Here is a 23,804-nt window from a genome sequence, read left to right as displayed (position 1 = left end):
TACCTACCTTACCTTGTACAAATAATACATTACAGGACATCAAGGTACTGCTTCTCTATGTGTCTCGGTGCTTGCCGAACATGAATCATACTGACCCTTCATTTTGAGGATCCGAAGGCCTCTTGCGTGAGACGGATTGTCTCTCGCCTCTGTCTAAAGAACAAAAGTCATTATTGAATGTGAAAAGACATGTTTGCACTGTCCGGATCGGGGCAAGTCATGATGCTTTGTTTGTAACGTAAGTCGTCAATTATCTTATCTATCAGCCGGGTCTTATACCCAGCATCTACGAAATAAAGCTCTAATCTCCATGGCAAATTAACCTATATTTTGGCCTCCTTGAACTCCTTGCTGAAAGGGTAGTCGGTGTAGCCCTTGGTCTGCCCAGGGGCGTAGAAGGTGTCGCGGTCGTAGTCGGTGAATTCGATGCCCTCGCGGACTCTGAAGACAAGATCAGGGTTGGCGATGAAGTAACGGCCGAAGACAATGATGATGTCTTTGTCCTTGTACTGCTTGTCGGCGGCCTCTTTGGCGCTGTCGGCCTTGAAGCCACCTGCAAGGAGAATAGGAGAAGTCTTGCCCCAGATGTCGGTGACAAAGTCAATTTGTTCGTATGACTCGACGTCGGCATTTCCGGTGATGCGAGATTCGACAAGATGGAGGTATGCGAGGTTGAATTCCTTCAGACTCTTGGTGAGGTGGGAGAATTGGGGGACCGGGTCCTCCATCTTCATGCCCTGGAAAGGAGACCACGGGGACAGTCTGATGCCGGTCTTGTCGGCGCCAACGGCAGCGACGACAGCCTTGGTGACCTCGAGACAGAAGCGAGAGCGGTTCTCGACGCTGCCACCCCACTTGTCGGTACGCTTGTTGCATGTATCCTGGGTGAATTGATCAATGAGGTAGCCGTTGGCAGCGTGGATCTCGACACCGTCGAATCCAGCCTCGATGGCGTTCTTGGCACCTTGTGCGAAGTCTTCGACGATGCCCCAGATCTCTTCCTCGGTATACTCCTCAGGAACGGGAGATTTGTCGTCCATGGGAACGGCAGAAGCGGACTTGAGGGGGAGACCAGTCTCCTTCTTTAGCACGCTGGGGTCTGCAACGCGGCCAAGCGACCACAATTGCAGGTAGATGTAGCTGCCTTTTGCGTGCACGGCGTCGGTGATCTTCTTCCATGCCCTGATCTGTGCATCGGTATAGATACCGGGAACATTGGCGTAGCCACCAACGCGGGCGGAGACAGGGGTAGCCTCGGTGACGAGAAGGGTTCCTGGGTACGAGGCGCGCTGAGCGTAGTACTCGACGGCCATGTCTTCATGGACGTGCTCGTCGTTGGCTCTGAATCTGGTAAGGGGTGCCATAGCCAGGCGGTTGGACAATTGCATTTGTCCAACCTGGAGAGGCTCGAAAAGTCTACTCTTAATGGCCATTCTTGCGGATTGGGTATGGTGGTTAGCGGTGGAGTATATGGAAAATCGATTGGGGAAGACAGAGTACAGTATAGGTCTAGCAGATTAGTAGAAGTGATCGAGAATTCAGGTACATATGAATATATATATATATATATATATTTTTAGTTCTAAAAAATCAACCTACCTACTGTACCTTCGAATCCAATCCAATCCATGGGTGATTTAAATAATTATTAAGCAGCACAACGGTAACATACACGTCACTGTTGTGGGGGTCCTCCGCTGTCAATTTGACACCATAGCAGAACACAATAGACGTTGCTGAGTCAGGATAAATGAAAGAACTACAGAAAAACACCTCGAAGGCGACCCATGGGGAGGACAACTCCGCGGGCGTTTAGGGTTTGTATAACATGCACAAGCGTCAATGGGCATTCTCAACAAACGGCCATTTCATCAATTACACATAGCCGCACCGCCGTAGCACAAGATATGCTATTTCCGGGGCGAGAAGGTGGGAATAAAACCTGATACTTTCGGACTGCATGCTTTCGGCTATTATCGTCCGACTGGATGGCTTCAGTTATTGAACTCTGAACAAGCCACACGAGTCATGCTTACAGTATACCACTAAAGCAATCAAGATATCTACTTGTAGACTTGCAAGACTCGCTTGGCTTTGGAAGTGTCCTAATAGAGATTGGACCAATCTGCCTGAACCTCGATCAAAGCGCAGCCATGGTTGGCGGGCCGGATGCTACGGCTACCTGTCACCTCTAGCACACGTGCTCGTTCTGTCGACCTCTCTCTTTCGTGATCGCCTCTGGCCCCGTAATTCGTCATCGTGTTCGGTTCACCGTAACGTACTCCCTTGCTTCGTACCTGGGCGTTGGAGTTCGGGGCATTGCACCGGGTATGTGAGGATGGAACGACGAGTCCGCTCTGGGGTTCGATGGCCGATGGCCAGCAGGGGCATAAGCTGCATGGCTGGCAATGTTCTGCTCTGCACCACTCATCGTCTGGGCTTGCTGATTCTCGTGCTGGGATTCGGATGGGCTCGATGTGCTCGACGTGCGCTGTTCGGCTGGAGCAGCTCCAGACGCTCTTGCCAGACGCTCCTCTGCCTCTCGAATTCGCTCTTCGAGTGCGGCGAGTTCTTCCTCCTGAGTCGAAACATTTCTCTTTCTACCGAGTGTCAGCGAAGGTTCGCTTTGCAACAAGCTGCGTGTCATCTTACTTTTCCTGGACAGTGTGGTTAAGGTGTCCAATGGTGGTCCCGCTGTTCAAGCCAAATAACGAATCGAGGTCCTCAGAGAAGTTCCGAGCTATGACACTGGCGAGGATAAGTACATCTTCTCGATCTGACAAGACTTGCTCGCACATACGATTCGGGTCTGATGCGACCTTGTGGTTGTGTGTTTTCCTCCATTGCCGAGGTAAAGATTGGTCCAAGGAGTTTGACTACGAAGTGCGAAGGCTATCCTTGATCAAGGTCTTGTGGCACCTTGAATCCCGGTATGATGTGCTCGAGGACACTTTCCAGCCCAACGCAGGGCAGGAGTACCGATCTGGCTCGGCGGATAGCTGTGGGTAGAGAGCCTCTTCGGTCTGACACAAATGCAATGTTCGGGCGGGGTTGTTGTAGCAGGAGTCGATGTCGCTTCACTCTTTTATGACTGATGATACAGATTGTAGCCAATGGAACATGTGAGGTGAAGATATGATTGGGGATAGCAGTCCGCGATGGTGGAACATGAACTCATCAGAGGCAGATTGCATGTGTACAGTGGTAATTAATGTACAAAGAGTTCCGAGCTTTAAGGAGGATCAGCACACACGAGGAAGCCCCCCTCAAGCCCCTTCCTCAGGCGAGGAAACACCGCAAGGGGGAAAGGCCCATGCCAAGAGCGTCATGATTGCAGGTGCAGACAAAGGTCCTCACAGACGCAAGGGAGTCACGCCCATGAAGTGGAAAATCCGAAAACAGCTGGAGAGTGGTAGAAAGAAGTCACAGAGGCCGGACTAGGGTATTATATTAGAAACAAAGACAGGCAGACTAGACACGTCAAAGTGTGGTAAGTTAGGTTGAGACAGCAAATCCGCACCGAGGACGGATATGAGCTTGGCGGCACCGTCGCAAAATTAATCCTTCTACGACGCGGAAGGAAGAGAATGGCTTTTTGAGATGCCGTTGCGGAGGGTCGGTCGCTCTGCCTTGCCTGTCCGCCCGTAATAAGGTCCCGTAATTACTGCTCCCGTATGATACTGCTGCTACTACTGGCCGCCCGCAGCGCAGCACATCGCATCGCAACGCAAGCCTAGTTCATCGCGTGCCTCTCCCGTAGTCTATTTCCATTCGATCAACCAACCACAATCAATATCAGCCCAACTCTAACTTCAAACAGTCCGCCATGTCCTCGACTGTGTAGATCGCTTTTCGCCATCAATTTTCCGCTTTTGATTAATTGATGATCATGACAAGGAACCACAACCGTCGCGCTGGCTCCTATATCCATCAAACCTCGCGACACACTATCCGTCTCGTCTTGGGGAATGACTAATCTGTCGTCTTACACTCCCCTTGAGTCCCTTCTTCTGTTCCAGGCTCTCCAGGAAGATGGTGTCTCTGCGATACCATTTGGCAAGATTTCAAATCAGCTGCAGAACATACCACTTATTCGAAATGACACGTCGTATGACAGTGCGCGGCTGGAGCCCACCGCACTGAAGGATCTTTATCTGGGATTACTCAACGAGGAGGCGAAAAAAGATGGGGAGTCGCGCGATGGAGATGCGCAGGACGTGTTGAAGTCGCCCAAATCGAGAAAGCGCAGAGCACCAACGCCGAGCCTGCCTACCGTGGACGAGGCCATCAAACATGCTCATCTTATACCTAAACTCATCTTGAGATTATATTGTAGCTACCGCGAGAAGGTCGTGGAAGAGATCAGGAATGATGAACGACAGTACGACCATCTATCCCAGGAGATTAAACAAATCGAAAGTGGAGCATGGGACGAGAGGCTCCGGAAAGAGCACGTGGGAGATGAAGAGTCGACGGTATCAACACCGGCCCAACCACTACCACCACCAAAGGAGGATCAACAGCCCGAGGCCGTCCCACAGACCACGCAGTCAAGTCTCCGACCCATCTTACCGGGCCCAGATAGGGAACAAGTGCACACGCCGCCTGTAGGAAATCAAATCTCGCAGACACGCGATGAGCCCGACGATAAGGATGTTTCCTCCCCGGAGAAGGCCAGCAACGCCAAAATCGAAGCCGTCATCAACCATGAGCCGGGTAGTGCTCGCTCCAGCGCATCGCCTCGCGACGGCAGACCGCCAACCATCTCTGCGCTGCCGCCTCTCTCGGAAATGGCTCCTGACGACCCGACCACGCAGAAACCATTGGCGCCGCAGTCTTATCCACCTCCGCTTCCACCTCCTTTGCAGCCAGGCCCAGCTTACCGAGCATCTCCACCCATTGGAGTGCAATCTGGCTTCCCAGCACCCTACCCTAGACCCGGTAGTCAAGCCCCTATTCAGAGCCCCAAGCTGCCGGACTCGTTGCCCAGGTCATCTCCATCGTCGTCGCCCCGTCTTGTTTTGCCTCTTCCACCTGGCATGAAGATGACACCACAATCGCCGGTTATGCAGAGTGGATCCCCAGGCCACCGACATGCGCCGCTTCCTCAGGGCCACCGTTCTCCTCATCATTACCCTTCGCCTACACAAAGACTGCCGGTCGGTCCCACTAATCCACATGAAAGGAATGCTCCGCGCGGAGGAGCTTCGCACCTCCCATCCTCCGGCTACCCTCAAGCGTATCAGCCATATCAAGGTGCGCCTCAACCATACCCGCAGCCGCCTTCAAATAGACAGTCTCCAGCTTCTTTCCCTGCGCGACATCCGCAGCAGCAAGCACCGAGTCAAGGCGGCGTGCAATTACCACCATTCCAAGTTGGTGCTCAGGATCCGTCACGAGCACACCAGATGGCGACGACGGCACCTCGAGGTTCCGGCCAGCAACAACCGCAGCAGCAACAGATGCATGGAACGCCGCCAACACCAGCAGCCCCATTCCCTCCCTACGCGCCCTATGGCACCCCCGCCGCACCGTTGTCGCAGCAGCCGCAGCAGCTTCGGGCTCAGCAGCATCGTCTTCAACACCCCCCTCGGACACCGCAAACTCCGCAAACTCCGCAAACCCCCCGAGTCGACCAGGAAGAGTTGGTGCAATCTATTGTGTCTGCTCTGAGAGTAACGCCTTGGCCTACTTGGAAAGCCGCCAGACCGGCGCATCTGCCACAACCTCACTCTGATCGCAGTCCCATGGTGGAACCTCTGAGCCCGGTACAGCAGCGCGCCTTCCCGCCACCCAAGCTATTGGCTGCAAAGCCTGCCGAAGCCCAGGAGCAGACCAAGGATGACAAGACAGATGAGACCGCAGAGACAAGCAGGAGAGAGAATGCGGATGAGGCGAGGACAGCTGCCAAAGAAGCATCTCCCGAGGGCTTACCTGCACCCAGTGATGCGAAGCTTGCGCCGACTCCAGCCAAGTCCACCAGGTCGACTCGGAAGTCGACACGACGGTCACGAGCAGGCAGCGCAGCCTCATCAAATGCTGCAAATTCTTCGGCACGTGCCAGGACTAGAAGTCAATCGGTAGTGTCACACGCCGAGAGCCAACCGGCAGCGTCAGAGGCCTCGGCGAGTGGAAGGCACGTCAAGGACGAGCCCACGACACCAGCAGAATTCCCCCATCAGGAGATCTTGAGGGGTCAAACCCCCGTGGTGGAAACACCCACAACGCTCAAGGCAACTCGACAGCGTCGCAGCACGTTGTTGCAAGCACAGGCGCAAGTACAGACAACGAGCAAGCGTAAACGTCAACGTTCCCCATCTCCACCAATCGAGGAGCAGCGGGAAGCCGTGCCGACATATATGCCACCTCGCAACGACATCGTGGCAGCGTCGCGCAACTTCCAGCGACTGTCGGCGGTCATCATGAACGACATCAGCACACACAAGCACGCCGGCCCGTTCCAGAAGCCAGTGCGCGAGAAAGACGCAGAGGGCTACACGGACATCATCAAGCGTCCTCAAGACCTGAAGTCTATAAAAGCGGCCATTACAGCGGGCTATCGGGCAATCAGCGCCACGGCGGCCGCAACAGCTGCAGCATCGAGCACGGATTCCCCAGCGGCTACGCCGGGCGGAAGCAGCAGTAACAACAACAGTCTCGGGACCAAAGACAACGGGGCCACGATCCTCTTGGAGAAGAGTGCAGACCTGGTGCCACCTCGAGCGATTGTGAACTCTGCGCAACTTGAAAAGGAAGTCATGCGCATGTTTGCCAATGCCGTCATGTTCAATCCTGGCGAGGGAGGGATGGTGTTGGACGCCAGAGAGATGGCGGATGACATTGAGGCCAAGGTCAGGGACTGGAGGAGTGCAGAGAGACAGGTGGATGGTGGGAACAACGGGAGCGGTAGAGGGGATGATGAGGATGAGGCTGGCGGTGTACGCGACCAGCAGCAGGGGGGACCGGTGGGGAAGAGGAGGAAGATGTGAGTTTTCCTTCGCTTCTGGCGTATTCAGGGCCTCCTTTTGGATGGGCGGAGAGAGAAAAAGTTTCGATAGGTGACCGAATAATGATTTTGATGGCTTTTCTTCTTTTGATTCTCTTCTGTTACCATGTCAATGAGAAAAAGGGGGTTATTGAACTTGTATCCATATTCCCACAGTGCAGTGGAGGTTTGAAGAGAGAGAGAGAGAGAGAGAGAGAGAGATCTCGAACCGACCGAGTCCATGCAAACTTCCAGCATTTCTCTTGTGGATTCTATGAACATCGTGTACTACAATAAAAGAAGCACCAAAAAGCTAACCAGCAGCAAGATCAACATGGGCATCAACCTTTTCCGTCCCGGCCTCAATCCCCTCCTTCTCCTCCTGCTGCTCCCAATAATGCTTGACCTCGGCACTCTCGACACAAGTCGTATTAGCCTTGAGCTTATTCAGCGTCTCGACAAACTCATCGTACGGGTCCGAATCGAACACAATCCCGCCGCCAGCCTGCAGGTACGCGACGCCGTCCTTGATCAGCATCGTGCGCAGCGCGATACACGTGTCCATTGCGCCTTCGGTCTCGGTGCCGGTGAAGGCGTCGACGGACGAATACCCGAAGTAGCCCACCGCGCCGGCGTAGACGCCTCGTTTCTCGCCTTCTAGCTCCGCGATGAGTTCCATCGCGCGGACTTTGGGCGCGCCCGACACGGTGCCGGCGGGGAAGATGGAGCGGAAGGCGTCGAAGCGGGTTTTTGGCGGGTCCGAAGGCGAGGTTCCCTGGCGGCGCAGGATGCCTGAGACTTCGGAGACCAGGTGTTGCACGTGCGAGAATTTCTGGACTACCATGAGTTTGTCGACGCGGGTTGTGAGCGGGTCGCATACGCGGTTGATGTCGTTGCGCGCGAGGTCGACTAGCATGACGTGCTCGGCGCGGTCTTTGAGCGAGGCGCGCAGTTCGGAGGCGAGGGCTTCGTCTTCGGTTGGTGAGGCGCCGCGTTTGACCGTTCCGGCGATCGGGTGCGTGATTATGCGGTGGGTTGTTGGGTCGGCTTTGACGAGGAGCTCGGGTGAGGCGCCGACGATTTGGAAGTCGCCGCCGCAGTCGAGATAGAACAGATAGGGCGAGGGGTTGACGGTCCGTAGGTGGCGGTAGATGTTGAAGGGGTGCAGGTCGGTGGGTCGGGCCATTCGCTGCGAGGGCACGGCTTGGATGATGTCGCCTGCTGTGATGTGTTCTTTGAGGGTGTTGACGTGACGCTCGTAGCCTTGGCGGCCGATGTTGGATGTGTACTCGTTGCCTAGCCGCACGGGTTTCTGGGGCGGGTAGGGGACGTCGGGGCTTCGTAGCACCTTGAGCGTCTGCAGGATGGTCTTTCGGGCTTCCTCGTAGGCGTCCTCCAGTCGGTCTAGAGCGTCGGGCACCTGGACGTATGTGACGACCATGACTTTCTGGAAGAAATGATCGAGCACGACAATGGTGTTGTACAGCCCAAAGTAGCTCTCGGGCACCTTCAGCACATCCTTCATCTCTCTCTTGGTCTTGGGCTCAAAGTACTTGACGCAGTCGTAGCCCACATAGCCAATGGCTCCTCCGGTCATGGGCGGCAGACGCAGACTCGGTATGGACGCGACTCTGCATTTGGACAGTTCGGCGTCGAGCAGAGGCAGAGGGTCGACCTCCGGGCCATGGCCTTCACCAGTCTTGAGCACGAACCGCGGGTTTGCGCCGACGAAGCTGTAGCGACCAATGGTTTCCGTGGTCGCTGCGCTTTCAAACAGAAACGAGTGCTTCGACGGGGTGCTGTGAGCAGGTAAGCATGTGTTTCCGAAGAGTCAAAAGTGAGTCACCGACTTTGCGGATATCTTGAGGTATATCGATGATGGAGTCAGGAATTCCGACGAGATGGATGCGCATAGCGGCACGAGGTTCGGAGGATGTGATAGCTTCAGAGACTGGTTGAGCATCTCGCGCACGTCGTCAAGCGAGGGTTGGATGCCGACCTGAGTGTCGTCGTCGTCAGTGACATGTGACTTTTTATGATTTTTTTGGGTCACAGAGATGCGGCTCGCCAGGCGAATTGAAGGAAACTCACCCGTCCAGCCATGGTTGCGATTGAGTTGACAGAGACAAGGACGTAGAGGAGAATCAGAAGGAATAAGATAAATCACTCTCGCCTCGGGCCTAAGATAGCGTGAGCAGTCAACGTGATATCGATATAGAGTCCCTAGCTGTATAGCTCAATATCTACAATTCGGCGGCGAGGACCGATTCCATCTCCGTCCAGGAACCCTTTGCACAATTGCACAGTTACGTATCTCGTCTTTTTTTGGTGTTTTATGAATCACTGTGCACGACAAGAACACAGACCAATGACACGCAGCAGCGAGAGATTGAGGAGAGAGTGACGGAAAACATGACTCGAAGGGCGAAACACTGGCGAGACCCTGGGAGTGTGGGATTTAGATTGGCTGCACCTGGAGGCACTTTACTGCCAAGGAGCCAGGGCCAACGTCCCGCGCTTCTCCGCTGCCCGTCACTCGGTGAAAGCGAAAGTGGCTCGAGAGTGGATTGTGCAGCTTCGCTTTCCCTGCAGAAAGCAGAACTTACTTGGTGACCAGAAGGGAGCAAGCAGGCTGAGGAACAACAAATAATAGGCTGCTGCTGTACTACTTGGCCAAAATAAAATAAAATAACAACGTTGCAACGAATAAATACTCGACAGGGAGGCGCGAGCGCACTGCGTCATGGCGCAACCCTCTCCCTCGTCTGCCCAGTGGGCCAGTTCCCTGCGCGAGTCCTCGTCGACTTCGCCAGCAGCATTTCGCATCCCGGGACCGTCGACGCGTTTCCACAAGGAAGGCAAGCTTTTGGAGCAGCAACAACGGCAGCAGGAGCTGTTGCGACAACAGGAAGCGGCGGCAGCAGCAGCAGCAGCACGCCCCAAATACGCGCGATTCGCCTCTTCGACAACCTCTGATTCTCCCTCTGCAACCCGTACGCGCTCGCGTCTGTCTGTCTCACCGTCAAATGCCAGCAGCACTTCACCCTCGTCTTTCAGAATCTCAGCTTCGGATCACAACCGCAGGAAATCCACTCCGCAATCTCCCTTCATGTCTTCTTCGTCTTCCACCTCCAACGCGCCCCTGACACCCGTGCGTTCCCCGCATCGCTCCAGTATAGGCAACGGCAGCAGCAGCATCGGCTATCGCGACTCGCCCTATTCGGATTATTTCACTGACGAGAGTCGCTCTGTCGACGAGAATGCGCACTTCGACGACACTCCGTCTTCCGAGTCGCAGAAGCTCCTCCTGCGACTGAACACTCTCGGCGCGGAGATCTTGCGGCAGGGTCCCCCAGGACCGTCGACCATTTCTAATCTTGGCGCGAAGCTCGACGATCTCGAGGCTGCCCTGCGCACGCCGAACAACCGCTCGACGCGACGCACTTCGCTGCTGTCAGAGTCTGGACTGCGCGCCTCTGACCTCGATGATGCCGACGAGGGAGACGAGTCCAACACTCCCTCGACCATCAATCAGTCCAGTCGTCCCTCGACTCCGCAGACCCAGACGTCCATTTCTTCCTCTGTCGAAGGTCTCCCTGCAGCAATCGAGACCCGGCTGCGCACCCAGGACCGTCTTCTCAAAGAAGCCCAGGATGTTCTGCAGCGCGTGTCCAAGGCGAACGACGGCTTGCGCAAGCGCTACGAGGAAATCCGCCAGATCCACGACTCGGCCGTCCAGGACCTGGAAGAATGCTCTCAGGAGAATCTCATGCTGAAGTCGGAGAACGAGTCGCTGCGAGCAGATCTCGGCTTCGACCATTCCGAGCTGTTGTTCATGAAACTGCAACTCAAAGCTCTAGAAGTCGAGTACGACGCCATGGCCGAGCACATGGGCGACAAAGACGCCGACCTCACGGAAAAGCGCGTCCTGCTCAACGACGACATCGAACGCTGGAAAGCCGACTGGGACGATGTCGACGCGAGACTGCGCGCCCGCAGGGAAAGGCACAGAGTCGTGTCTACAACACCCGAGAAGCTGTCTGCCGCACGCGACACACCAAAGGCCGAGAGCCAGGGCAACTGGCGTCTAGACATGTGCAAAAAGCGCCACGGGCGCGTCCAGTCCATCACCATCAAGCGCATGAACACCAACACGGAGACCGACGGAGAGAGCGAGGACGAGCAACCCGACTTGGACGAAGGAGCTTTGTTCGATGAATTACCTCTCGCTCCCGTGCTGTCTAGCATCACTTTCGGCGACCAAGGCAGCCAGACCGATGACCGTGTGTCTGTCGAAGCAGGGACGAAACCTACCCCGACCTTTTGCTCACAGGCCATCCAAACAGTGTGGGAAGAGGAACCGTCGACACTCGACGACGATACCACCAAGACGAAGCCAGACTACCGCGAGCAATCCACCCAGACCGTGTTCGGGCCTCAACAGCAACAGCAGCAGCAGCAGCAGCAGCAGCAGCAGCAAAAAGGCATCGAATCAGACCAAGCGACGCCCCTTCTCTCAGCCCATCTCGCAACCCAACCCTACGACGAAAACGAACCCGAAAACGCAGACAACGACAACACCACCGACGAAGAATCCTCTTCCGATCCTGCATCCGAGCCCGAATCCGAAGACGAAAACCCGCGCAGAGCGGCTTGGAGAGAGCTGTGCGACAGCCTCGTCTCTTTCGCCGGTATGGACCGATGATGATGAGCGAGCGAGAGGCAGGCAGGGGGAGCAAACAAGAGAGCCCTTTTTTTTTTCTAATAAATTTTGTTTCGGTTCTATCGATGTTTACTTTGTTCTTTACTTTGGCTTTTTATTTTCTCATGTATACTCGGATTTTTATACCCTGCCTACCCTACCTAGCCACTCTTTACCCCCCGGCATTTGGTATTCAATACAATACAATACAATACAACACAAAGAATGAACCACGGACTCGTCAGGAGGAAGAGGAAAGAGAAGACAGAGACGGACAAAACAAGCAACAAGCATCAAGTCTCGTAATGCGCATTACATAGCTACTACCACCACTACTATTATAACCACCAAAGAACAAGAGGAATCGCCACGAAAACAAGAGGAAGAATAAGACATGTGTATTTCTCGGAATGATACAGTGACAGAGGCGGGGGAAGGAAGAGCAGAAGGTCAAGAAGATGAGAAATTGAGATGAGGTGTATATCTGAACAATCTACCGTAGCTGGAATTATCAGGTTTCTTGTCAACTCACTTTTCATGTGTTGTTTCTTGGGGAATATCTGTACAATCAGTGATCATTGCTGCTTTCTTCACTTGTGCGAATGGTTAATACTGTGCTGAGTCATTTGATGTTGTATGCGATGAGTACCCTGGGTAAACCTTTCTCTATTCCAATTCCCTCGCTCACGCTCTTCACTTTGTCTCAGTTATCCTACACTCGACAGTCTCCCCGCCTTCATCGTCCTTTTCTTCTACTGAACTAGATGTCGACAGTGACTGAAAAGCTCGTGACGTCTACTGTTCACTTGTCCTTCTTGCCTCTGCCCTTGCCCTTGCCCTTCTTGTGTCTAGCCCTTTGTCTTGCCTCTCTCCGAGTTGGACCATTGGCCTGATCAACTCTGAGAAGCTGCACTTCCTCCTCGAGCAGCAACTCAGCAGCGTCGACGACGGCATGTCCCTCGACCTGCTTGTCAATGTCCTCCACCTCCTTGCTTCCAGGCACACTCTCGTTCACTTCAGCATTTGTTCCACTCACTGCTTTCCCCAGCCATCCTGGGTGTTCGTCCATTGCTGTAGAGAAGACCCCAGACCGAACAGCGGTCTGCTGAGACCATGCATCTTTGACAACTTGAGCCCAGGCCCTGACTGTGCCTTCCTTCCCTACTTCCCCTACTCTTTTGATTTTGGTCGGTGCAGTGGGCTTGGCAATCGGGATTCTGTTCTCACTTCTGGCCGCAAAATTCGGCTGTTCAGTGTCATCATCAGAAGCATGGCTCGACTCTTCAGGGGATTCGCCTTCCTGCTGCCCATTCGCGCGCTGTCTTCTTCTCTTCGCCTTCTTGTGGTCTGCCCTCTTTTTCTGCGTATTTTGGTTCTTGAGATGTTCCTCCATGTCGCAGAGCTGCCACATGAGCGTCGGATCTCCATTGTCGTCCGTGATCTCCAAGAAACGAGATAGTTGTACTTCATCGTCATCCCTCGTGAAGACAGGAATGGAATCGAGGACATAGCCGATGACAGGGTATGCCATACCTTGGGTTGTGATGCATTTGGGTAGGTGATTGTTGTGGAGGAAGAAGCTGAGAAACGAGACAACCAACATAATCGGGCTCGGGAAGGTAGCAGCGAGGATCGCAAAGTCGATATCCCCTTCTTCAATCTCGAGGACTTTGTAGACAAAGTCCGAAAGCTTCTGTGCATCAGAGCGCTGGCTGCGCAGAACAATCCCAGAGACATTGTCAGAAGGTCTCCAATGCGAGACCGGATCATTTTTACGGTAGAGAGTAGCTCTGCCTCTGGGCAGTTGTCGACTAATCGTCTGTAATGTCTTTAGCTGAGCTGAACAAGCAAAAGAAATGGACCTAGCGTGACGACACACCCCGTGTTGGTCTTCATCGAATATCTCTATGTCTGCATTGCGGCAGCGGCCAACTATATATTCATTCGTAAACAAGTCGGCTCGTCTGTCGTATGCTTGATCCCAAGTGCGCTTGCGTGGAGGTCAGTAAGTCATCCATATGATAATCAATTCACTTACAGCATCTACATCTCTGAACCAGACTTGCCCCTCCCCCTGTGGATGTAGCAGGAGAAAATCATCGCAGTCATATACCTTCTGTTGCCAAAGAAGTCGATGACTGTCCTGCGGAATTGCTGCTTTCGGATCAGTCGCGACTTTGCTATCATCTGTAGAGAGTGTCGTCAACTCCTCTGTAGGTTGAGACTTGTCCACCGCGTGGTACAGCACGTCCTGTAGCGAAGTCTGAGTGCTCATGGTTGCGAAGCAGGAACAATGTGGTCAGACTTGTTGATTAACCTCAAAAAGAGCTCGCTGTTAGCCAGCTGATCAAGAGCTGGGGGAATAGGATGATGTTTGAAACACTTGCTCTAGTTTTGGGACTGAGATACAAAAGCAGTTGTCGAAGTGAATGACAAGCCTCGCTCGCGTCTTGTGGTGAGTCCTCAATAGGCGCAAGATGTCCGTAATGTGATGGTTCGAAAGCGATCGTCAGTTTTGTAGAAGATGATTCAGGTTGTAGAGCTCAAGATTAAAGCTTCTTCATGGACAACGGGAGAGAAACAATGTTTGTCGTTCAGCGACAACTAAGCATATCCAAATTGAACAGTAATAATGCAAAGGTTGACAAGCGCTCGTAAATTGCTTCGAATACGAAACAGACCGGTCAGGGCTCTGAATCACTGGAATAGACAAGTCAGCGTTTAGACTCTATGAATGTGTGTGACGTAGAAGGGAAGAAAGAGAAGAGCATGTTCGATGTTTATATATTCTTGCAAGGTGTTGGTGAGGTTTTTGGAGCCGCCCCCTCAAAGCCACAATACACCCTGTGATTGTCACCCGGTGATCTCGAAAACCCGATCGAAACACAACAGGATCAACAGATAGAGCCTTGAGATTCTTTCTGCTCATCAGCTGTCCTTGCCGCGGATCATCTAAAGCACCATGTCGAATGTTATCATGCTCCTTCCTTCCCCTTGAAGTCCTCCGGGATGAGCAGATACCTCACACATGATTCAGCGGGTCGTCCCTGCCTTTTCAAGGGCAGCCAAACATACCTTATATTGCGACTCTCATGGTCCGCCTGAAACTCAGTCTCTCGCTGTCTTCTGTGATCATCCTTCGAGAACCCCGGTTCAACCATTCTGATAGAATCCAAATAGTCCTGCTTTTCGCCCTTCATCTAACTTGCATCTTACAGCGTATCTTACCCATCTACCAATCGACATGATTGACCTACCAGCAAAATTTTCATACGCATTGATCCTAGCAGTCATAGCAAGCGCCAATGCAACTCTACCACCTGGAATAGAGAGTCTGGCTCAATGCGGTGTGAGCAGAACTGTTGTCTTACAGTGAAATCGAATACTGATCGGATTTAGCAAACGTGCATCTGCAACATGATTGACGACGTGGCGCAGAAGCAATGGCACTGTACAGCCGGAGACGTCAAACGCTACTGTTCCAATCCAGATTTTCTCAATGGTGTTCGTGATTGCGCACAACAGGCTTGCCCGAACAAATCAGATGCGGACTTTGCATTTGCGTTTGCGACATCCTACTGTCAAAGTTGGTGAAAAAGACCAAGAAGTCTGTCCGATAGCTGACTCGATCAAGATGCTGGCGTTGCAGGCGGGCCTTTGTCAGGCACACCTTTGCCAAACAATGTTACCACCTCCCTGGTCGATCATCCATCACACATTGATCCTGGGACCAATGTTTTCTCCGGAATCGCTCCCACCATCACGGCTCCAAGCAACGCGACGAGTTCTGTACCATGCACTACCTTGACAGTGGGCTCGACTCCACCAACCCAGCCCGCTCCTCCAGCTATCGCTTCACCTGCCACTGTGAGGACGACTTTCATTCCCGCAGTCGCTTCGATGCAGCCTACTTCGGTGGATGCAGGACAATCGGTGGTCACAGCCACCACTACTGTGACTTCGACAACTGTTTCTTCCCTGCTCAGCACGATCGTGGGACCGGCCCAAACTACGACAACCACAATTGGCATGACTACTGCTGTACTGACCATGACAAGTCTCGTCCTTTCGACGATCACGAGTAATCCGCCACCGGTGACGTCCGTGATCAGCCACCTCCGAACGAGTGTTCTCACCTCCGTTAATACCCCTCTGCCCATTACCTCGACAGTCAGCAACCTCCAGACAGACATGTCCACCGTCACTAGTGACCCACCGGCAGTCACTTCCACATGGAGTAGCGTTGAGACTTTCTTGTCCACAGTCACTGGTGGTCCAGGCGGTGTTGGCCCAGGTAGTGGTCCTACTACGGTCACAAGTACGGGTAGCGATGCGACTTCCATATGGACGACTAATGGAACGCCTGGCTCGGTCACTTCAACCGGTGGCTCTCCATCATCCGATGCCAGTGTCACAACCAGTACTTTGACTACTTCAGACGCCTTATCAAGCACATCGAATCGAGCCTCCACAACCACTCTGGTAAGCACATCGTTTCTAGGCGGGGCTGCCGCTACTCCAATTCGAACAGCTGGGCCGGTGCTTGGTGCCGCAGCTTTGGCCGTTGTCTTGCTAGTGCAAGTATGATGAGATTGGGCAAGACATCTATAACGACTTCCGGTTCCCTGTCGTCGAATCAAAAGGATTGGGAGGATAACGACAGTAAAAGCGTCTTGGATGGTGTCATGATCGAGGAGATGACTCGGAAACAAGGACGCTTGAGCAGCGGCGTTCAATTATAGCACAAACTTACCTACTACCTCGAGCTCGCACAGTATTTATAATGCTCAGAAATTGGCCGAGTGCAATCTGTCAGTGACAACATGAATCGTGTATGGTACAGATGGAGTCGGAAGAGTGATGTGTGGTGTGCTTCGTTGCACGGACCAACCATCTCTTCGACCTCGTCATTGCACCTGAACGCGCCGCCCATAGCATCTGATAATCGAATTATACCATCATTCTGCCATGATATCGTTGCCCTGCAATCAATAACGCAACTAGACTGAAAAGCATAACAAAATGGAGAACCTCAGCATACGAGATGCGCCGCCTCTAGGGGTCGGTCCTCCCCCAGGACCCCCCCCCCGTCCCTCAATTACCACCTCAAATGTTCACGACCGCAGCGCAACTCCTCGACTTGACCGATAGTGAGCATCTCCCATGGTCCTTTTCGATGCGCGCATCCAATTGAACACGCTCAGAACCATGCGACTGACGCAGTGGTGTGCAACTTCAGAGAAACTAGTGATTTCACTACGAGACGGGAGAAAAATGATCGGAGTATTAAGGAGTTGGGACCAATTCGGTATGTAGAATCAACAGCGCCAGCGAGTGTGTAGCGTGTATTCTCTCTTATGCTTCTTGATTCTACAGGAAATCTGGTGCTCCAGGACACGGTTGAACGGCTCTTTGCGCAAAACCTCTACGCCGACGTAACGCGGGGTTTATTCCTCGTCAGAGGCGAGAATGTACTGCTGTTAGGTGAAATTGTATGATTGACCTTCAAAACACATTCACCATGGAGGCTTTGATGATGCTCATTATCCCCGCAGGACCTTGACAAGGACGACCAAGTACCCGAACCGTATCAACTTGCGCCGCTGGAACAGGTGTTCGAACTGCACAAGCAAGAGCAAGCCACTAGGAAGACGAGAGAAAAGGCGAAACAAAAGAAGCTGGCTGCTTATGGATTCGAGGGCGAGCATCATGGAGAGGCCATTCTTTGAGTACACCACACGGCTACAACATGCTGCGCGTAAACGCCACGAAGATGTCGCAATAGACGCAGTCCCCAACCAGGAAGCCTAGAGGTCATGTCTGCTAGACAATCGCCAGTGTTTCAGAAAAGCAAAATTGATGGCCCTTGCCATATTAGTCTGATCAAACATCACTGCGCAATAGAACAGTCAGATCCGGCGTCAGGACAGGGTGCCCTCGAGAAGGTGTCAAACCTACCCGTTTCTTGACTTCTGATCTAGGAATCAGGTGCAGATACAGAGGGCGAGCAAGAGAAAAAGGCCGAAAAAGAAGCAAATGAGTGCCTAGAGCCTTAGAGACCTCCAGGCTACGAAGCAAAATATTACGGATACAGACACGAATACCATAAGCTTACACCGTTCAACTAACATTCTGTCGACACTCAACCGTGCCGTTATCATGGCTGGGCATGCTACGACGCTCTGAGTGGGGTGATCCCCATCAGCTGTGCTATGGAATCGTCCTTGATCAAACCATCGCAAGTATACATTGGTGATAGTGCTCTCCTTTCCCTATAATTGACTCGGTCTCAGCCACAATGAATCGCAAGATAACTAAGGTATACAGTGTCACTGACCGTAAGGATGCCATGTCGAAGTGACTAGAGCCAAGTATTGCGTGCTCATATCATTACCTTTGGATACTATTTCGGATTCTAGGTCGCTCTTTCCCCAGTAAGGTATATCAGCTCCGTATGCTCGCTTCTCCCATGATTCTACCTAAGCAACCGATCCTAGTAACAGAGGAATTGTCGTAACAGAAATTGACCCATAGCTGCCTAACGAGTTACATTGAATAACGTTGCATATCTTCTCATGATTACCATGCTATTAAAGCTTACCTTACAGAACTAGATTGTTGCTAGAAGTCCTTAGGGCCACTTGAACTGTCATTGAAGGAATGGAGGACTCTGAACACTCTCCGGAGGCCGATGATAGATGTGCAGAGGCGAAAGAGGAAGACATGAGCCACGACCATGAGACATTACCGACCATCGCAATCGCATGTACAGCGGGCCTCTCAGAACGGCCGAGACTCGCCACGGTAGATGAGCCTACTGTACCTGATCTTGCCATGGAAGAAGTCCCATACATACAGCATACATGCCCAGTCCAAAAATTAGAAGAAGACGGTCTCCCAACTTCACCCCCATCGATTCCAGATCATCCTCAGTCCGCACTTGAAGCACCGGTCACAGCAACGGATGACGACAAAGAATCCGAGGTGGTTGTCGACGCGACCATGCATAGTCCACTGTGGTTATTGCTCGGCGCCGGCGAAGACCCTACTGCTTTGGGTCAGGAGCACGAAGTCGAACCAGAAACCGGCACTGTGAGTCATGGCGAAGGTCCTGATGAGGCGCATCAGATCCAGATGGTCGTAGGATACCTGAAGCATCCGGACTATCACTCGCACTCAACTCGGCTTCGTTGTGCTATACTGATGTCCATGGGTGTATCCGAGAAAATTCTTGAGAAATTCCAGATCGAAGCGGAAGGAGAGAACGACGGAAACTACCATGATATTAGCACTGGCGGAGCTAACAGTGGGCCGAGCTCCGCAGTGGCACATGATACACCCGGCACCAATCGCACGGAAACTGCTAAAGGAGAAAGTTCAGGTCTCGCTGCGGGCTCCAGCCCTGTTGCTTCGAGTAGCAATGCAGCTAGCTTTAATGATGGGACGTCCGAGGAAGTACTGTTCAATGTGCTATACGGTCATCTCGCTGCCAATCCGCAATATACTGTAGAACAACTTCGCCGTTCGGATGCTGCATTCGGTATACCGATACATATCATCAACAATGTTTGGACGACACGACTAGAGCATGTCTCGGCAACTGAGAGCGAAGAAATCCAACTTCAGAGGATACGTCAATATCTTTGCGACCCGAGAGCCCTTCGGTATAATCAAGAAACCAACATCGCTCAGCTTGTTTCTCGAGGGCTGCCGGTGGATCTGATCATGGAACATTGGGATTCAATGTATCTGCAAACAGTCAAGAATTTCGTAAGTCAACCACAATATCGTCTTAAGTCAAAAAGTGAGCAGCACTTCGTCCTCAAAATCTGGGATGTCGACCCAAGCGTTACTGAAACAATCTTGGGTGAAGAGACTGAGCTGGAAATGGAGCAATATCAATCGCACTGCGACGAGTACATTAACAATGTCCATAAGAATCTCCAACAACTGGAATTACGGGAACCTGGTGTCACAAGAGAAAGGAAGTTGTTCCTAATGCGCATTGGTGATGTGCCTGAATGGATTGCACAAGATGTTCTGGATGATGATTCGGCTGCAGCAACGCAGTCAGAGGGAGCAAACGTAGTGTACGTAGACTCTAAGGGCGACTACAACCCATCAGCCAGCAAGATAGATGACAACGAAGAGGACACAGACAGATATGACAAGGCATAGATTGTCTCGACACGTGGTGTCATGCAGAGCCGCTGGTTCCAGGACACGTTCGTCACAAGAGCCCAGAAAGAGAAGTGGCTGCTTGCAACAGGAGCACCTACGGAGCTCCAGTATGAGGTCGTCAGGGGTCTGCAACACATCAACTATAATAAAGACAGCGGCGAAGTTGTAGATGCGCAAAGTATTGCTCCGCCCTCGCGGCCGACATTGAAGCGCGCATCTCTTGCAACTCTTAACTACGGCAGATTAACACCAGAGGATGCAACAAAGCTAAATTTAGTCATTTGGCACGAAGGTAGTCAGGTTTCTCCACTGACAATGAGCAGAAGGCGAGGCAACACGCCTCCTCCGACTGGATTCAAAAGCCCTGGAATGATTATTCAATTCGACTACGCCGAGCAAGCAATGCGACAGAAGGAGATGTTTGATGATGGGCCCCTCGTTGATGATGATGACGATAAAGAATCAAAGAACCTTGGCCTCTTTGGTCGCCTCGCTGAGCATGGCAGTACAACTTACATGCCTGTGACGCCGGCGAGACGTGCCCAGATAATGCGAAGACGTGCAGAATCAGGGGGGCGTTGAACCCCGATACACTGGCCGACGATTATCGACTGAATGTACGAGGTATCTCTGCTTCCGAACTCTACAAGACCAGGAATTTTCACAAACGGCGCAACGCAATGGCTATTCGTGGTGAGCGAGCAAGCAGCATTACCCGTGCAGAGTCACCCAGGATACCACCATGGGACTCAAAGCATGCAAGAGATATAACGCCTCCATTAGGGTCTGCTGAAGACAGAAGGCAGAAGTCAGAGGCTCGTACAGGGGACCAGCATCAAAGTGAAGGCGAAAGAGTCCATAGCGATACGCTTTCGGATGACACTACTCTTGAGAAAGATCTCAGGGATCGCATGCGGGCATACATTGAGCAGTGTGAAGTGGAAGACAGGAAACGAGGCCGAGCTCCCAGCGCAGAGACCGTTCACAAGAAAGTGAAGTTCGACATCGATCCTCCAGGTGCTTCATCGTCCAAACCAAAACAGACGTCGAACAGACCAGCAAAGAAATTTACGGCAGAGGATGTTGAGCGTCAAGGATCTCACTTGCAAGGTAAGACCAAGGCTGAGAGGGCTGCAAGACTCAAATGTCTGGGTGTCTCAGAGAGCACAGAACCAGCTAAGTTGTCTGAGATCTTTGCAGAAGAAGCACGGCTTCGCATCTCGTCACCTTTGGGTGATTTGTTTGAAGCAGCCTTCAATTTTTCCAAATCACCCAGTCCACCTGAACGAAAACTATCTGCTCCACCTGAACAAAGTCTATCTATACAGCAGATACGAGAGATGCCAGCTCACGCAGTGCCAGAACCGATCATAAATTGGAGGATTGAGGATCATCGATTCCTACAATACCAACTAGGATCGGCCATAGATGAGGAAAGCGGCTGGATTGATGCGTGAGTTGTCCTTGTTAGATCTTATGAAAATTCATCTCCACTGACGATGCTCATTGGTTTAGGCTTGACATGGACGAGACTTGGAACCCCTACATCGAAATTTGGAAACACGACTTTCCAGATCGATTTCACCATCTAGACGACATCCAGGCCTACCTGGCGAGTGAACAAGAAGCGACCAGTCAAGAAGTCGAAGTTATAGGCCTGGACGTCGAGGATGACAGACAGTTGATCTATAGCGTGTTCGACATCGGTAGCGACTCCGCGGTAGAGATGTATGCGAGCGAACTTGGCCCGGACTGGGATGACGCGATCGCGGACTACTTTGCACGCATGGAGACGATGAATCGTCAGAGAAGAGAGAGCGAGGAGATGCGTTTGGATAGGGAGTTGAGGATGCGTGAACTGAGGCAGAATGGTCGTATCGATTCTACCATTGCTAGTGATCAGGATGTTGGACGGTGGAAGGGAAAAGGCAAACAGGATGGATGACTTTACTTTGCTTGGCTGGGTATCATTATCTGTATATCAGGTTGCAGATTTCCTTTTTTTCCTTTTCTTGATGGCGATAGCGACCATTGACACAATTTTACCTTTTTTTATGCATCTACCTTGATGACCTAGAGACATCATCACATGAGAAATTGCCATCATCGCAAAAGTAGCAATAGCACTTACCTAATATACCTTACTTGGTCGCCCTGACTTCGAGAAAGAGCCACATGACACATCCACACCCACACTACACTCACACCACAAGCACGCGCCCACCACTATTCAGTCACAAGAGCTACCACCACACCTGCTAGAAATCAGTGATGAGGTGCATGGCTAACATAGCATATCACATCCATTTCTTGTATCACTATACACGACTGCGCGTGTATACGAGATCTTGTCCAGGTGGTCCTATCCTCGAGATCAGGATCCTTGACCCAGCTGGTGAATAGGTATTTGCTTGATTCATAATGTGTGTCATCTTGTGCCGGGAAATGGCAAATTCAAGGCGAGCACCGCAAGGAGGAAAAATATATATATATATTCTAGATATATCGATGCGCAGTACATGTAGATGCGATGAAGTTCTGGAAAGTGTGTGTGTGTGTGTATTGTAGGTGTGTAGGCGCCCATAAATGCGGTGTAAAGTACCCATTATTTGCTGGGTTGGGGGGCGCAGTGCAGGATAAGGTGAGGTAGGATTTCCTGCCTTGCATATCGCGCTTGCACAGCCACTTTAATGGTTCTCGTGGGTATATATGAATACCTTACATATATATACTTTTATTGCGAAGACTCCTCTTGGGATTCTTCTGCTTTTGTTTTTCGCGTTTGTGGTCTCTTGGGATTTTCCTTTCTTATTGTGGGATTCTGGTCTGGTTTGGTTGCTGGTCATGTGGTAGGGTCGTATGATTGATTAGTGTCGTGAGATGGTGTTGTTCACGGTAAGTACTTATACAGTGTAGGACTATTTGTCCCAGAGTCAAGTGGGTATCGATCTTATGGAGTTGTTTCGCAATCTCTCTCCCTTTCAAGATCTCCTCGGGAAAACTACTGAAAAGAAATGGTTGAGCGTTCTCCAATGTTGTGCAAGGCTCACTGACTATACAAGTCATCTAACCATCATCACTACGCTTTGCTGCTGCATCGATTTCCATGACAGGTGGAACATGCTCTTCACTAAGCATCTGTCAAGCAGCCTACGCAGAACCACCAAAACTTCCTTCGCTGTCGTCTGTCATAAGTCATCATTCGTCAGTCGTCCACTCGTCAATCCGTCCACTCTCGTCGTCAGCACCCGCCTTCAGCCGTATCCCTCGCCATCTTTCCGGTTTGTCCAACAAGAGTCTCAACGCAAGGACCGTCTCCCTGCGGCTACGGCAGGCATGCCTTTCCTTCTGTCTCTTCCTGGGTTATTGGATTCCACGGATGCTTCGCCCACGTTGCATCGATTATGCGACACTAGATCCTGAAACTGAGGCATACTCACCGAGCCGACACGCCATAGATGGTGGAATAAACCATAGTCAAATCGACAATGAGGGCCCAGACGCAATCTGTCGACGAGCTGGTGTTCACATACATGAGCTACGTGAGCCGCCCATGCTCCTGGGCCAGGCTCTACGGACCAAACAGTGCAGAAAGGACATTTGGCTGTGGATGGTGGTAATTTGCTCTTGAAGTGGATCAGGGAGTGGTTATGACAGTCCCTTGGATCGTCGAAGGTCTGGCCACAACCGATGAACTCGAGCGGGCATTGATAGAGCCCTGGCCTGCCTGCTGTGTTTCCCGGACTGGTATGTGGTACGATCGAGAGACAAGCACTTTGATCCGTGCCAAGCGATGCGGCAGACATACCAATACTGAGGGTGGTCATTGTGTCGGTCAGAGATGGCACATTGGCAGAAGCGAGAGACCGGGCACGCTCGCTCAGCTCCCCAACTGCGACGACCAGGGAGCTGCTGTCGGAGTTTATTTTCCTCGTG

General features: G+C 52.1%; 8 protein-coding genes across 11 annotated transcripts; 4 read left to right on the top strand and 4 right to left on the bottom strand.

The window, feature by feature from the left end:
* Window positions 1-323: 323 nt before the first annotated feature.
* Window positions 324-1,433, bottom strand: AAFC00_002035 (uncharacterized protein; the record flags this gene model as incomplete). Its single annotated transcript, XM_069341307.1, has 1 exon — window positions 324-1,433. The coding sequence occupies one exon, from the start codon at window positions 1,431-1,433 to the stop codon at window positions 324-326; it is 1,110 nt and encodes a 369-aa protein (XP_069201379.1).
* Window positions 1,434-2,254: 821 nt separating this feature from the next.
* AAFC00_002034 (uncharacterized protein) lies at window positions 2,255-2,844 on the bottom strand (the record flags this gene model as incomplete). The annotated part of the gene is made up of 3 exons (XM_069341306.1): window positions 2,255-2,600; window positions 2,653-2,748; window positions 2,801-2,844. The coding sequence occupies 3 exons, from the start codon at window positions 2,842-2,844 to the stop codon at window positions 2,255-2,257; spliced, it is 486 nt and encodes a 161-aa protein (XP_069201378.1).
* A 1,124-nt stretch (window positions 2,845-3,968) lies between these two features.
* On the top strand, window positions 3,969-6,989 carry AAFC00_002033 (uncharacterized protein; the record flags this gene model as incomplete). The annotated part of the gene is made up of 1 exon (XM_069341305.1): window positions 3,969-6,989. One exon carries the CDS (start codon window positions 3,969-3,971, stop codon window positions 6,987-6,989), a length of 3,021 nt encoding a protein of 1,006 aa, XP_069201377.1.
* Window positions 6,990-7,298: 309 nt separating this feature from the next.
* AAFC00_002032 (uncharacterized protein) lies at window positions 7,299-9,088 on the bottom strand (the record flags this gene model as incomplete). The annotated part of the gene is made up of 3 exons (XM_069341304.1): window positions 7,299-8,784; window positions 8,836-8,984; window positions 9,077-9,088. 3 exons carry the CDS (start codon window positions 9,086-9,088, stop codon window positions 7,299-7,301), a joined length of 1,647 nt encoding a protein of 548 aa, XP_069201376.1.
* A 640-nt stretch (window positions 9,089-9,728) lies between these two features.
* AAFC00_002031 (uncharacterized protein) lies at window positions 9,729-11,690 on the top strand (the record flags this gene model as incomplete). Of its 3 annotated transcripts, none has more annotated exons than XM_069341303.1 (1): window positions 9,729-11,690. In XM_069341303.1, the coding sequence occupies one exon, from the start codon at window positions 9,729-9,731 to the stop codon at window positions 11,688-11,690; it is 1,962 nt and encodes a 653-aa protein (XP_069201375.1). The 3 variants fall into 3 exon arrangements, with proteins under 3 accessions (XP_069201375.1, XP_069201374.1, XP_069201373.1); XM_069341301.1 differs by having other exon boundaries at window positions 10,095-11,690; XM_069341302.1 differs by having other exon boundaries at window positions 10,755-11,690.
* Window positions 11,691-12,489: 799 nt separating this feature from the next.
* AAFC00_002030 (uncharacterized protein) lies at window positions 12,490-13,962 on the bottom strand (the record flags this gene model as incomplete). Of its 2 annotated transcripts, none has more annotated exons than XM_069341299.1 (3): window positions 12,490-13,498; window positions 13,565-13,677; window positions 13,726-13,962. In XM_069341299.1, the coding sequence occupies 3 exons, from the start codon at window positions 13,960-13,962 to the stop codon at window positions 12,490-12,492; spliced, it is 1,359 nt and encodes a 452-aa protein (XP_069201371.1). The 2 variants fall into 2 exon arrangements, with proteins under 2 accessions (XP_069201371.1, XP_069201372.1); XM_069341300.1 differs by having other exon boundaries at window positions 12,490-13,506; window positions 13,567-13,677.
* Window positions 13,963-14,931: 969 nt separating this feature from the next.
* AAFC00_002029 (uncharacterized protein) lies at window positions 14,932-16,274 on the top strand (the record flags this gene model as incomplete). Its single annotated transcript, XM_069347975.1, has 3 exons — window positions 14,932-15,036; window positions 15,087-15,273; window positions 15,322-16,274. 3 exons carry the CDS (start codon window positions 14,932-14,934, stop codon window positions 16,272-16,274), a joined length of 1,245 nt encoding a protein of 414 aa, XP_069201370.1.
* A 523-nt stretch (window positions 16,275-16,797) lies between these two features.
* Window positions 16,798-17,416, top strand: AAFC00_002028 (uncharacterized protein; the record flags this gene model as incomplete). The annotated part of the gene is made up of 4 exons (XM_069347974.1): window positions 16,798-16,837; window positions 16,927-16,995; window positions 17,064-17,179; window positions 17,243-17,416. The coding sequence occupies 4 exons, from the start codon at window positions 16,798-16,800 to the stop codon at window positions 17,414-17,416; spliced, it is 399 nt and encodes a 132-aa protein (XP_069201369.1).
* Between the last annotated feature and the right edge of the window lie 6,388 nt (window positions 17,417-23,804).

Source organism: Neodothiora populina, assembly GCF_041146345.1.
Source record: "Neodothiora populina strain CPC 39397 chromosome Unknown canker_contig_14, whole genome shotgun sequence".
Classification (NCBI taxonomy): domain Eukaryota; kingdom Fungi; phylum Ascomycota; class Dothideomycetes; order Dothideales; family Dothioraceae; genus Neodothiora; species Neodothiora populina.
Note: the sequence above shows the minus strand (reverse complement) of the source record. Positions and strands in the feature narration are given on the sequence as shown.